The sequence below is a fragment of the Salvia hispanica genome, chromosome 5, assembly GCF_029641045.1.
Source record: "Salvia hispanica isolate PSC_SH4W2 chromosome 5, Shi_PSC_v1, whole genome shotgun sequence".
NCBI lineage: Eukaryota > Viridiplantae > Streptophyta > Magnoliopsida > Lamiales > Lamiaceae > Salvia > Salvia hispanica.
In genome coordinates, this window is record NC_142696.1 from 43,838,052 (window position 1) to 43,853,998 (window position 15,947).

The 15,947-nt window shown below is 33.4% G+C and overlaps 1 protein-coding gene across 1 annotated transcript; it reads left to right on the forward strand.

Moving 5' to 3' along the window:
- The first annotated feature begins 9,010 nt into the window (after positions 1–9,010).
- Positions 9,011–10,470, forward strand: LOC125190670 (protein SRG1-like). The gene is made up of 4 exons (XM_048088022.2): positions 9,011–9,283; positions 9,378–9,625; positions 9,712–10,033; positions 10,111–10,470. The coding sequence occupies exons 1-4, from the start codon at positions 9,050–9,052 to the stop codon at positions 10,390–10,392; spliced, it is 1,086 nt and encodes a 361-aa protein (XP_047943979.1). The 5' UTR covers positions 9,011–9,049; the 3' UTR covers positions 10,393–10,470.
- Positions 10,471–15,947: the final 5,477 nt, after the last annotated feature.

The window sequence follows — 15,947 nt, forward strand, 5'->3', positions numbered from 1 at the left end:
CAAAAAGATATGCTCTATGACCGAATCCTAATTCACTAAATATCCCTATTAAATAATGTACAAATAATCAAATTAGTGTACTTACTAATTCATACATGGACAACATTTTACTCAACCATCTTTTTTGTATGGTCTTCAAATGGTATATTGATAAAGTGATGCACTTTTTGGAGTATATTTTATTGTTTAAAAAGTTAGAAATCTTTTATTGTAAAAATATTGATATCAAAACTACTCTTTCAGTTCTCATCAAGTATCTACTTTTGCTATCTTTGTTTGTCCTCTATTAAAAATCTACTTTCATTTTATATCATAAATAATAAGTAGACTTCATATTCAATTAACTAATAATATTTATATTTTATTATAAAACTATACTCACTTCATCTCATAAAAATAAGGACACGTTCCTTTTTCATCGGTCCCAAAAAAATACTTCCTCCATCCTATTAGAAATGAAACATTTACTTTTCAGTACGAGATTTTATGTAGTGTTGTTTTGTGAGTTAATAAAGAGTGAATAAAATAAGATTAATGAAAAAAATAGAAATGGTGTTGTTTCCATTTTAGAAAACGTTTCATTTTTTATGGCACAACCCAAAAAAGAAAAACAAATTCATCTATACATATATAAAAAGCGAGTTTTGGCCATTATTTTGAATGTTTATAAGTTTTGGGTAACATCTTGAAAATTTAGGAATTTTGGGTGATGGTAGTAAAATGTTAGTACGTTTTAATAAAATCACATAATAACTCCCTAGAGTAAATGTCATTTATAAAATAATGTAGGCATATACAACTGCCGATGGTGTGGGGAAAATATTAAAATTAGTGACTTTTGAAATCTATGGCCAAATTAATGTATTAGTTTATAAGTTTTGGGTAACATCTTGAAAATTTAGGAATTTTGGGTGATGGTAGTAAAATGTTAGTACGTTTTAATAAAATCACATAATAACTCCATAGAGTAAATGTCATTTATAAAATAATATAGGCATATACAACTGCCGATGGTGTGGGGAAAATATTAAAATTAGTGACTTTTGAAATCTATGGCCAAATTAATGTTAATACATTAGTAATATATGTAACCCCACATGTAACGACCGATGATGGTGTGATACAACTGCCGATTTGCAGGGAAAATATTAAAATTAATGACTTTTCAAATCTACGACTAAAGGTATCCATTGATTAAATCATAAGTTAATATTCATTTTAATTATTATTGATTACCTAGAAAATGCATTTTTGTTACTATAATGTATAGTGGAATTTCAAAGGTTTTAGAAATTATTGGTAGCATTTAGTTTTTGTCTATAAATACATGTTCTTTCATTGTAAAATTATCTTTTCAGTACAAACATTAAATAAATTTTAAAATTGCTTCCTCAAGGGATTCAACTTCAGCAGTTGACGACGGGAGCTCTTTTGCAACGGTTAACGGAGTCGGAGGCGATGGAGATATTTTCCTATAAAAGGCAAAGAGCTGAAGACGCGAGTCTGTGGAGAGAGGGTCGTGTAAGAGAGGTGAAAAGAAAATAACACTTTTAAATCTTATTTTAAGATCATTTTCTATTTAAGTGTTTTAGTTTATAATTAAATTTTTTCTTAATGTTATTATTTTTTATTTTTTGTTTATTTTGCTTGAATATTTTCTATCTTAGCGATGATAGTTATTTTTTCTCAAATAAAGAAATAACAGAAGCTGACTATTTATAACATTTGGAAGCTGAAATTGTTCGTTTGTCGCCAACTTTATTCATACTACTATCAAAATAAGAGTAAAAAATATTTTAAGTCGCGCATAGCGCGTAGGTTAATACTAGTTTTTAATAAAGGGGTGTATCTCATTTTCATTTATGGAAAGTTCTTCTAAACTCATTACTCATACATATTAATTTATTTACAACTTGAGAAAAGATAAATTAATAACAATTGTATATACAAAATACCCTTTAATTTAATTCTATTTTGGGGATATAATTTTATGACTAATTTACCCTTAGTAATTAATATTGGATATTTCTAACTGTATTAGTTTAGGAAAATATCATTGATTTAGATTTTAAACTATTTAGGGTAATATTGATTAACACACTACATAATTAAATTACTATATTTAATTATAAAATAAATACTACTATATAATTTATTAACGTACTGTACTATTTATTTTTAAAAGAAATTTATATTTGATCATTTTTTAGTTTAGTATCTAGTTTTTTTTTGTCATTCATACTATTATTTTTTCATAACTTGTTTGGGTTTTTTTTGTTAATATTTCATTCCAAATTGTCATGCGATATAAATCATCAATATAGTTACAATGAAATAATTCAATATATGAAAAAAATAAATTAAAATAATAAAACAATTTTATAACTGAAATGTCAACTACATGAGAAAATACTTAATAGTCATAATGATTTAATATTTCTTGTGTTTTCTTTTATTTTTGTGGTATTTGTCTTTAATACTGTATTTTCCTAAGCTTGTTCCTTTTTTATTAAATATCCAAAAGCATATATATAACTTTTTTTTATTTTAATTACCTTTAGCAATAAGTTTTTTTTTATATTAATCAAATATTAATCATTATTTCTTTCTTAATTAACACGAAGGGTGTTTATACTTGATACTAAGTAAAACATGTAGTTGCAACACCTCTCATGTACAAGTGTGAGGCCTTGGAAATAGGCTTCTGGCAGGACGGTGGCATCATAAATTGATGAAGAATCAAATTACTACTCCATGTCCTTGAAAAATTAACAAAGTTGTTGTACTCCCTCCTCTACTCTAAGGAAGATGACCCCTTCCTTGAGTGGCACATAATTTTATACAGTTTATTTTGTGTATTAGATGGAGAAAATAAAATAAAGATAAATGAGTTTCTATTTTTAGTAATGGACCATCTTGGATTGGAAAAAAGAAAAGTCGGTCATCTTCGGTGAGACGGAGGGAGTATATGACACAGGTTTTATTGTTTTAATATGCAGTGGGTAAAGTAAGAGAAATAAATGGAAAAAAGTAGAAGAGAGAGGGGAAAAAGTAATGGAAATAGTATTAGTGGATTATGGGATCCACGTGATTAGTAGTTCAAAACTTGCCTTATTTAGACTTTGTCCAGATTTAGGGGACAGTCCAAAATAGAAAAACTAGTCTATTTTCTTTTTTTGGAACATGGAGAGTATTATATTACTCCATCCATCCTAATTAAGTTAAGTAAACTTTTAGGTACAAGATTAAGATAATGAACAAAATAATTTTCATTATATGGGGTAGTCCATTGTATATGCATTAAATGTTCACTACGAGTGTATACACGGTCCATGTTTTGACGTTATGACAAAATATAAGATTTGAATCTGATTACACCCTAATTTCAAAAATGTTCATAGGTCTGAGTCATTCTGAATCATTTTAATTTCAAAAATGTTCATAGTTCAAGCAATAATTGTGGAGGAGTGGGAGAGAGGTCTTGAGTTTTACCCGCTCCGCCGCTCCGGCCTCAAATTTTGAAAAATATTTTTAAACTAAAACCTAACCGATTTCGGCAGTTCACAATGGCCTGATAACGATTTTATAAGATGATCCAGACTAAACTACATGTCGATTCACGGTCAGATCGGTTGAATTGGCCAGTCCAACCGCTTCGATTGGCCAGTCCGATTTTTAAAACACTGATCTCAACAATCCCAATAAGAGTGAGTTCACATCTAAAACAATATTTAAAAGAAGAGGTTATTCTCACTTAGAAGTTAAAACAACCTCACATAGTTGGTAATCTCAATCGAAAACACATCAATCTCAAATATATACTCCCTCCGTCCACCATTAGGAGTCACACTTCCATTTCTGCACTCGTTTTATAAAAATGATAATAAATAGTTAAAGTGGAGAAATGGTAAAGTAAGAGAGAATAATGCAGAGAAAACTTTTCATTGAATTATTCTCTCTCTTACTTTACCATTTCTCCACTTTAACTATTTATTATCATTTTTATAAAACCGAGTGCAGAAATGGAAGTGTGACTCCTAATGGAGGACAGGGGGAGTATTTAAAAAAAAACAAAGAAATGAAAAGCAGATAAATGTCAGATTTTCATTTTCAAATGGCCTTTCCTCAGGTCTCTATTATTTTTCCCTATTTGCTTAAACCGAAAAGCAAATATTTGATTCCAAGCAATATCATTTTGATCACAATGTGAAACACTTTAACACACTTGTGGCACAACATCTGTCGATAAGAACACACGTTGATGCTGGGATTTCAACCTTTTGAAATAAGTGAATTATGCCTTAATCAATAATCTTTGCAAATTTCAAACTTGGATACTTTTTACATTAAAACTTAGTTATTTTGGGTCCAAAAAGATATGCTTTCTGACCGAATCCTAATTCACTAAATATCCCTATTAAATATTGTACAAATAATCAAATTACTGTACTTACTAATTCATACATGGACAACATTTTACTCGATCATCTTTTTGTATGGTCTACAGGTGGTATATTGATAAAGTGATTCATTTTTTGGAGTATATTTTCTATGTAGGGTAGTTCTAATATTATTTTTTAGTTTTCACTTATCAACATCCTCCCTCAAACTCTTCAAGGTGAATCTTGGAAGGGTTGGACCACTGGCCCAAATTTTAAGTCCAGATATACTGTTAGGTCAGTCATATTTTCAGTTTCGGCCCAGATATACTGCTGGGACCCTCAAACTCTTCAAGGTGAATCTTGGAAGGGTTGGACTTCTGATCGATTGGACCACTGGCCCAAATTTTAAGTCCAGATATACTGTTAGGTCAGTCATATTTTTCAGTTTCGGCCCAATTTGACACACAGTCGACGACCCGCTCTGATACTATAATAGAAATCCATGGGTTCCATCCTAAAACCAATTGGTGATAGGAGGAGGGCCCATGAGACTTATATACTGATTTCATTGCTCTTTATACACCGATGTGGGATAGTTCTAATACTTTTTTTTAGTTTTCAATTACCAACAATCTCAAATAAGGCAGAAAAAATAAACCGATTCTTGACTGCAGATAGTTAACCATGGCATAGAAAGCGCCTCCCTGGATGAAGTGCGCCATCTTACCACATAATTCTTCCACCTGCCGGATCTGGAGAAGCAGAGATAGATACACAAGCAAGGAAATGATATTGAAGGTTACAGCAGTTGTCCACCTGCTTCCAGAACCAAAAAATTCGAATGGTCTGATAGGTTGCATCTTCAAGTCGCTCCAGAAGACGGTATAAAACTCAAATTTTAGCCTCAGAATACAGAACCTTTCCGGTAAAAAAAAAATGTAGGTCCTCTCATAAAGTTAAGTTCTGACTACACAATTGATTTAATATTTTCCATGTACCTGCAGAAAAGTATTGGAAGACTACTCTGCTAAAATAAGACATGTGGAAGAGAAAATCTTCAGGTCAATAGCAAAGACATTAAGCTTAAGTGATGAAGACTCCTTTGTGAGAAAGATGCCCACCATGTTTGCACAGTTCAACTACTATCCGCCATGTTCAAAACATGATCAGGTTATTGGTTCAACAACTCTTTTGCTTTCTCTTTATAAACTTTCTTCTTTTGTTTACCGTACTTAAGTTTATACTCCCTCCGTCCAAGAGAAGTTGGCACACTTTCCTTTTTAGTTTGTCCCACAAAAGATGTCACATTTCCCTTTTTAGGAAAAGTACTCTCTCACGTGAATATAAAAATTATATTTTCTCTCTCCATTTAACACACAAAACAAAACCTCCTAAAATCTCATGTCATTTTCAAAGTATGCCAACTTCTCGGAGGGAGTACTTTATATTATAAAAATGGACACTTATTTATCTTAGCCGCCTTAATTCTTTACTACAAAACTGAAGTTGAAATGTGGGCTACTAATTTCACTAGTGTTAGCCCACGCGCTATGCGCGACACATAGTATTTTTATTCTATTAATTAGACATTGTGAATAAACTAAATAAAAAAAATATATAGTACTACTATATAGTAACAATATGTTAAAAAGAGATAAAATTAAATAAATTTTAAATTAAACTAACATGAAAATATTTATTAATTATGACACTTATAGGTCTCTAGAGCGAATAAAAATATCATCGTTAAAACATACATACTTCAAAACTAAAATGTTATCAATATAAAATTAATGGTATAATATATTTAATATACAACTAAAAAGTATGATAAGAACAATAATGTCATCATAAAAGATAAAACATAATGTACAAAACAAATAAAAACACTCATACATATAAACATTCGAAAGTTTCTATTTTAAAGGGATGAGCCTAAATGGAAATAGTTTCTATTTTTATGTGACGAAGGTAGTAGTTCGTAAGACATGAAAAAACTTACTATATGTGAACGACCTTAATTGTACAATAATAAGAATAATAAAATAAAGAAAATATAAATAATAAAATACAAACTCTAATATCCCGCTGACTCTTCCTCCCCCTTATTTTCATCCTTGATTACTCTCCAAATTAAAGATTTATGCATATGCGCGAAAACAAATGTGATAGTTTATGATCTTCATTTTCTTTGCTTCCTTTCGTCATTTTGTTGCTTTAGGTGTTTTTTTGGCATGAAAACTAAAGTTGTAGCTTCAAAATATTATAGATGGTTAGTTAGAAGCTTACGTAATTTCTATATTCGTAAAAAAAGAATTATAAACTGGACAGAAAAATTAAAACAAAACTAACAAAAAATAAAAGAAACTAACATTAAGAAAAAACTTAAATATGAACTAACATCACTGGAAAAATATCTCTCATTGGATACGTGTTTTTGGTCGCCATTCGAGATGCTCTTAGCCATTGGAAATAAATACTTATCATGACTTTTCGTAATTTGCCTTCATTAACATGAAAGAATTTCAAAAAAAAAATATTCAACTGTAGATCAATATTGCAATTTTTTAAAAATATACAGATGAAGGCTTAATCTTAGTGGAAAAAGCATTTTCGGCTTCCCTTCGATATGCTGTTAGTTGTTCGAAATAATCTCTTGTCACGCCTTTTTTAAACCGCCGGAAACTTATTCATCGTTGCCAATCGCCACCATATTCTCTCGTACCCCCTGCCGATATACTCTCTCCCTGTAGCCATCACACACATACCAAACACAAATAGGATAACACATTTTTTATTAATGGTATTGGTATTTATAGAAAATTATGTAACTTTTGGCTTTCTTCATTTTTCTTGGGTCAATATCATTTATCCTAAATTAAATCAATGATTCATTATTTTTTTAACCTCTCAAATTATGATACTCACATAACCGCAAATTTTAAAAGTGCATAATAAAACCGTTTTAATGATTAAGGAAAAAACTTTTGACTAAGAAACCGATTATGCGTAGCAATTTATTGTTGGTAAATGTCAATTATTGAAAACCGTTATGCATATGCATAATGTTTCTAAATTCTAATCAATTCAGTGATGAATTATATTTAAATTTATTGTGTAGATTCCAGCAAATAATGGTCTATTAAATTATTATAAGCATGAGCTTTAACAAATAAGTATAATAAAAAGTACAAATAACTGTCAATATAAAAACTTGTTAATTACTACTATAATCCAGTTTACCAAAACTATATACGTCTCAACCAATTTTATATTTCTGCTAATGGTTTTCATTCTGATTTTATTTTCTTATATCTAATTATAAATTTAAGATATTTAACAACTCACAATTCCAATGAGGTTTATTTATTTTTCAACTTCTGAATCAAAAAAATTTAGTTGCAACTTTCACACCATTCCACCAAAATGAATTGGGTGACTAAACTTCTTACATTATTGATTGAATTTGGAGGACGAATATTTCTATAAATCTACAAATTAATTGGAAACCGAAATGAATTGATACAAATCTATAAATTAATAAGCAGGTACAAAAGCAAAATAGTGGGAAGATTTTGTAATGTTTTATAGCTACTATCCAAAACTCATTAATATTTAAAATCCTTTCCAAAACTTTTAAATATTCAAAATATAACTCAAAACTTGTAAATATTCAAATTTACGCCCAAAATTCATAAATATTCAAATTAAGGCCAAAACTCGCCTTTTATATATGTAACGCATACACATATATCCTTACCTATATAGGACGTGGCATAATAATAGGAATCCATAATTGTTGATAAATATTGTCACTTGAAAACATATAAACTGTATAAAAAAAATAGTTGCACACTTTAACTCATTTTCATTTGTATACAAATACATATAGATACTAAATATATTTATCTAACATTATAATGCATATATACACACGTTGACATATTCACGTGTAATAATGTATTTCCATACCCATATTCACATTACTATACATGCCCCCACACTTATACTTTTTTACTCCCTCCTACCCATAGAAATTGACTATATTTCCTTTTTCGTCCATCTCATAGAAATAGTCACATATCTATTTATGGTAATCTTTTTTTCTCTTTTTTTTTTTACTTTTTCATTTATGGGTCCACCATCCACTACACAATTTCAACTACTTTTTCTCTTTCTCTCTTACTTTATCAAATTACGCATTAAAACTCGTGTCAATTCTAAAGAGCCAATTTCTATGGGACGGAGGAAATAATATTTATGTAAAATATGTATAGGGACGTATTTATTATAGGACCTGTATGCATATATAAAAATATCATATATATTTAATATTTATCATACAACTAATAATATAAATACGTAAAGATAATATGAATATGATAATATGTAAAATGATGCATGTTTCAAATTAGGAATGTGATATTTGTGATGCTCATCACCCTAATATTTTATATTTATAGGGATATTTGAGGTTGATTAAGTACATCAATTAAATGATAATTGGGACTCTATACTACTTGGGAACTCTACGCAACTTAGGAACTCCAATTCCATAAATGGTGGGCGGTCCATTTAATTATCTGGTTGACACCTCAGTCCATAAAAGTAGGATATTGGCCCAAAATTTATACAACATCGATAAGAAAATACATTGATAGCTCAACATGGCTGAAGCAATAGCTCTTCCGGAACCAGCACCAATCTGCCTCATAACAGCTCAACAACTGTCCGAAACCGGCGAGGATCCACCACAACGCTATATCTCGACGAGTAACATAGAAGTTGATGCACCTTTGGCCATAGAAATCCCAATCGTTGATGTTAGCCGACTGGTTTCCTCCACTGATGCTGAGCTCACCGCGCTTCACTCTGCTCTCACCAAATGGGGTTGCTTCCAGGTTGTAGCTTATCTTCCTTTTCTATGTATGCTATTCACCATCTCAAATAACGCTGAAAAAATTAACTGATTCTTGACTGGATTCTTGACTGCAGGCAATTAATCATGGCATAGAAAGCGCCTCCCTGGATGAAGTGCGCCGTCTCGCCCAAGAATTCTTCCACCTGCCAATGCTGGAGAAGCAGAGATACACGAGGCAAAGAAATAATATTGAAGGTTACAGCAGCTGTCCATCTGTTGCCAGCATCCAACAAGTTGAATGGTCTGATAGGTTGTATCTTCAAGTCGCTCCAGAAAACGGGAGAAAACTCAAATTTTGGCCTCAAAATCCAAAACCTTTCCGGTAAAAAAGAATTGCAGGCCATCTAATAAAATTGAGTTCCGACTACAGAAATGATTTATCAAGTAATATTTTCTATGTACCTGCAGAAAAGTATTGGAAGACTACTCTGCTAAGATAAGACAAGTGGAAGAACAAATCCTCAGATCAATAGCAAAGACATTAAGCTTAACTGATGAAGACTACTTTCTCAGAAAAATCACCATCATGTCTGCACAGTTCAACTACTATCCACCATGTTCAAAATCTGATCGGGTTATTGGTCTCCGTCCACACACAGATGGCAGTGGAGTAACTCTTCTCTTGCAGGACAGGCACGTACGAGGCCTTCAGCTACTTCATGACAATCAGTGGTTATCAGTTCCCACAATGCCTGAAGCACTGCTCGTTCTGGTAGGGGATCAGCTCGAGGTACGTACGTGCGTACATATATACATGGATATAAGCAATTCTTGAGAAGACGATCTTGTAACATGTTCTTGCTGCAGATAATGAGTAATGGAATATTCAAAAGTCCTATGCACAGAGTAGTTATAAACTTAGAGGCCGAGAGGAACTCCGTGGCTATGTTTTGCTTACCAGATGTTGTAGAAGAGATTGAACCAGTGGATCAACTTGTTGATGAAGACAGACCAAAAATGTATAAGAGAGTAACAAACTATGCTGGGAGTTTTTACAACTACTATCACCAAGGGAAAAGGGCTATAGATGCAGTTAGAATCAGTCAATGGCGGATCCAGACCCCGAAAATAGTGAGGGCGAAAATTTAATATTTAAATATTAATTATATAATTCAATATTATTTTTAATAATAAAATAAATAATATTATATTACTAATATTTAAGTAGCACTAGCTTCGTTAATAAAATATAAACATGCATTAGCTTGCAAATATATATTATTCATTTAAAAATATAAAATTATTATAAAATTATATACATTTAAAATCATCGTAAATATTATATACAAATGTGATATAAGTAGAGCCGTAAATATTAAGATATCAAAAATATTTAAATGTTCATTTTGTTACATAGAGAATAATTATGATGGATGGATCACAAATTATAAGTATTTTAGGACAAAAAAAACGTTAACACAAGATTAAAAATAATTATAACTAAAGAATAAATATAACAACATACTATATGCAAAAAGTTTAGATTTTATAAAGTTATGCTCTTGTTGAGGGTTGATCCCTAGACCTCTTAGAAAAAAACAACCACTCAAACCATAGACAACTCCATTTTATATGACATATATAGAAAACAAAGTATATTTCTACACTCCACGGAGGGGACGGATATGCTATTTTCAGCTCGATTCAAGGAAAAGTTTAGGCTCTCCAAACGGCCGGGAGGGGACGCCCCCAGATCCGCCACTGAATACTAGAAAGTACCTATAGCAATCAAATGAGTTCTTGTCAAGTCATTTACTCATATTAATGATTTGTAAAACAAAACAATGTAGAATAGTCGGGGATCGATGTGTTGCAACACCTCTCAGGTACAAGTGCGAGGCCTTAAAAATAGGCTTCTGGCAGGACAGTGGATTACGCCCTTACTCTTAGTGGGTTACTGTGTAACCTGATTGAGAACCACTCACAATAATGTTGGCCCGGAATATGTGGGGCTCTTGGATGCTGAGAGTTCAACCTTATGGAAGAAGTGAATTATACCTTAATCAATAATCTTTGAAAATTTCAAACCTGGATACCTTTTACACCAAAACTTAGTTATTTTGGGTCCAAAAAGATATGCTTTATGACCAAATCCTAATTCACTAAATATCCCTATTAAATAATGTACAAATAATTAAATTACTGTACTTACTAATTCATACATGGACAACATTTTACTCAATCATCATTTTGTTTGGTCTTCAAATGGTTATTGATAAAGTGATGCACTTTTTGGAGTATATTTTATTATTTTAAAACTTGGAAATCTTCTATTGTAAAAATATTGATATATTCAGTTCTCATTAAGTATCTACTTTTGTTATTTTTGTTGGTCCTCTATTATAAATCTATTTTTACTTTTTTATTATAAATAATAAGTAAACTTTATATTCAATTAACTAATTATACTCATATTTTATTATATAACTATACTTACTCCGTCTCATAAAAATAAGGACATGTTCTTTTTTCGGCGGTCCCAAAAATATACTCCTTTAATCCATTAAAAATGAAACATTTGCTTTTCGATACGAGATTTAATGTAGTGTTGTTTTGTGAATATGAAGAGTGAATAAAGTAATATCGATGAAAAAATAGAAATGATATATTCATTTTAGAAAACATTTCATTTTTAATGGCACAACCCAAAAAGGATAAAAAATTCAATTTTAATAAAGGGGGAGTATCTCATTTTCATTTATGGAATGTTCTTCTAAACTCATTACCCTTACGCTTAATTTATTTACAACTTATATCACCAAAGTCCACTATTAATGTGGGTCTCATTATTTTAGTATCAGAGCATCCGCATCGCGGCTCGATGCTGGCTCGGTCTCGTCTCGACGACACGAGCTGGCATCGAGACAGCGATGCCGCATGCGTCTCGTCTCGACGAGACGAGCCATCTCCTCGCGCGTCGCGCGCGGAAGAGGCCGGCCTCGAGCTGGCTCGCCACGTGGCGCATGCTGGTGCGCGGCGTGACGCCCACTCGCCGGCCCGCGAGTGGGCGTCGTAATAATGACGTCATAATTCATTTTTTTCTAAAAAAATTGAATTTTTGAAAAAAAAAAAAAATTAAAACGGTCAAATGACCGTTGCAGCAACGGTCGAATTTTTCAATTTTTTTTTTTATTTTTCTTTTATTATTCTATAAATATTTCATTCCTCTTCCATTCTCCATTTTACACACAAACACTACACTCATCTATTCTTTTCTCTCCAATTGTTGAAAAAATGTGATAAGGCTCGTTTCATGCATCGGTTTAGGGTTAAAATTCTGTGCATTTGGGGCGCTAATGTGCGTTATTGAGTTCAGGTGCGTAGTAAATCTGTCAGACCCAGGAGTTGTTGTTACCTGACCTGGCAGATGCAAAAGAGATGAAATTGAAGCAAAAAGCAGAAGTCGTCGTTCAGACCTGGGAGAATCAAAAGTTGGCGACAGGAGCAGAATGGAGCGAGAGCAAATTATTTTAAAGAGTCTTACTCAAGGGTAGGAGCATAAAATCACCAGAGGGGATACCCTAGGGATCAGAGCCTCACATATATAAAGAGCTCAACCTTGAAGAAGAAGAGAATCTGTGAACAGCCACTTCTACGCTCTCCTAGCTCTAGTTCTAGTTCTCTACTTAAAAATTTTCATCTTGGACTGCTGCGCACTTGGACATGGAGGATTCTGGCCACCGTGGTTCTCATCGTCATCGTTGTTATTTTGCTGTGTAACACCGCCTTGTGGAGGCGAAGAAACAATTTTATTTGCTTTCGTTTAGTACCTTGTTGATTTCCAAGTTTCACAACTCTAGTTTCTTGCTTTGATCTACTGGATTCAGACCTATTTCAAGTTATTATGGAAGTTTATGTTTGCTTTTGGTTGAATATCTCTGAGTTTATGTTCATCTCTAGTTTTTAGCTCTCGTTTGTGTTTGTTGTTGGAGGTTGGGAATTTGCATATGAAGATGTTTGGATTTGTTGAATCTTGGTGTTTCGGAGTTGGAGTTTCGCATATTTGGTGCTTGATGTTTACGTTATGCATGATTATGGCTATTTACTTTCTGTTTCTGCATCCTTTAGGTCCAGTAGCGTAGATCTGTTAGTTTAGGCTTTAATTTCTCGTTTTAAGTCTCGTTTTAAGTTTAGATTTAAGGTTGCTCTGTTTTCATGGTGTTTAATACCCTGTTTTATCTGCTATTCTCGTTTGATTCCCGAAGAAGATGAAGTTGTTGGTAGTTGAACCAGATCTGCTTTATGTCAGTACTTTTCTGCATGTACTTTACTTTTTCTGCATATCTGCTAGACCTGTCAGTACGATCTACTTTGTCTCTTTTACTTTTCTGCATGCTTTTCCAGACCCTGGTAGTTTACGGAAATTTGTCTTGCTTTTCGCTTTATGCTTGTCTGTCCAAATTAGGAAAGTCTGTCTAGTTAAGTTTACTCCAGTTGTCTTAGAACTTTAAAATATCTCACTTTCTCTGAGTCATGTATGTTCCGTACGCTTTCGTTTCTCAGACCGAGTAGGTAGAGTAAAGTTCTCATGATCTATTAGACCCAATAGGTAGAGTAAAGTTTCGCTTATCTCTCAGACCCAGTAGTTTTAAATTCTCGACCCACAAAAATTGCGTGGCAGCAGCCAACCCTTTATTTTCCAAAACATCCTCAAATGCAGTTCTGTAACACCTGCTTCCTCGTGGGATCGATCCTTTACTTCCCTGTGCTAAGTTATAGTATAGTGGGTTGAGGTTTTTGAAGGGACAGAGTGCACCCAACGACCCCTTTCTGATAGTTCCACGATCTTCTAGTCTTCGAAGTCTAGTCGAATCCTCTGGACCTGTTAGATCGAGTGACAAATATCCTGCACTGCACTTCTGGGACCTGTCAAAATGGCGCCGTTGCCGGGGATGCATGGTGTTATTAGTGTGCTTGCGAATGTTTTGGTGTAAATAATTTATTTAACATGTTTTCTTTTGTTTCTTTTTTCAGTTTATGAACAGGAGCTACCGGTTCGGACACTGGAACAACTCACCTGGTTGGAGAAGCGCCCAGACTAGTTGGCGGGTCAAGGAAACTATATTCCCAGTTACCACCAGATCGGGGCTTACAACAGGGGATCCAGTTCACCTGAGTTCGGAGAGCGACGAGGAGTCAACTTCGTCAGTTAAGAAGGAACCAAAGTCAACCTCAGAAACAGAGGAGGAAAGCGTTGAGAGCATGGCCAACGCAGGCGACGACGACCCAGAGATCGGCTGGCTCACTGCCCATTTAGATGGCGAGCCTGCCCAGGCCATCGTCTCTACCCAGCGCCAGAGGGCGATAGACAATCAAAACTAATGTGCTGGGCATTCTCCCCACTTTCTCGGGCCGGAGGAATGAGTGCCCCTATGAGTTCCTCAATGAATTCAGTAAGCTTTGCAGCATTCAGAAGAGACCCAACGATGCAACAGAGGAGGATTATCGATTACGCGCGATCCCGTTCGCGCTAAAGGGGGAGGCTAACACGTGGTTGTTAAGGCTGCCACCCGACTCAATCAATACGTGGAAAGACGTTGGAGTTCTTGGATCACTTCTTCCCTTCTAACAAAACGAATGCTCTCAAGAAGGAGATCCAAGAATGTAAGCAAGAATATGATGAATCGTTGAGTCAGTATTGGTCCAGGTTCAAGGGGTTGCTCGACGCTTGCCCAAACCACCGGATGATAGAAGCCGAAACCTACTATCTATTCTATGAAGGGGCGAAACCTGAGTCCAAAGATCTGATGAACACCGCTAGTGGAGGAAATTTCACCAAGAGGAAGGTGAGCGAGGCCCGAGAGATACTGGGAAGATTAATTGATGCAAAAATATTTAAGTAGCACTAGCTTCGTTAATAAAATATAAACATGCATTAGCTTGCAAATATATATTATTCATTTAAAAATATAAAATTATTATAAAATTATATACATTTAAAATCATCGTAAATATTATATACAAACGTGATATAAGTAGAGCAGTAAATATTAAGATTTCAAAAATATTTAAATGTTCATTTTGTTACATAGAGAATAATTATGATGGATGGATCACAAATTATAAGTATTTTAGGACAAAAAAAACGTTAACACAAGATTAAAAATAATTATAACTAAAGAATAAATATAACAACATACTATATGCAAAAAGTTTAGATTTTATAAAATTATGCTCTTGTTGAGGGTTGATCCCTAGACCTCTTAGAAAAAAACAACCACTCAAACCAATAGACAACTCCATTTTATATGACATATATTGAAAACAAAGTATATTTCTACACTCCACGGAGGGGGCGGATATGCTATTTTCAGCTTGATTCAAGGAAAAATTTAGGCTCTCCGAACGGCCGGGAGGGGATGCCCCCAGATCCGCCACTGAATACCAGAAAGTACCTATAGCAATCAAATGAGTTCTAGTCAAGTCATTTACTCATATTAATGATTTGTAAAACAACAGTGTAGAATAGCCGGGGATCGATGTGTTGCAACACCTCTCAGGTACAAGTGCGAGGCCTTAAAAATAGGCTTCTGGCAGGACAGTGGATTACGCCCTTACTCTTAGTGGGTTACTGTGTAACCTGATTGAGAACCACTCACAATATTGTTGGCCCGGAATATGTTGGGCTCTTGGATGCTGAGAGT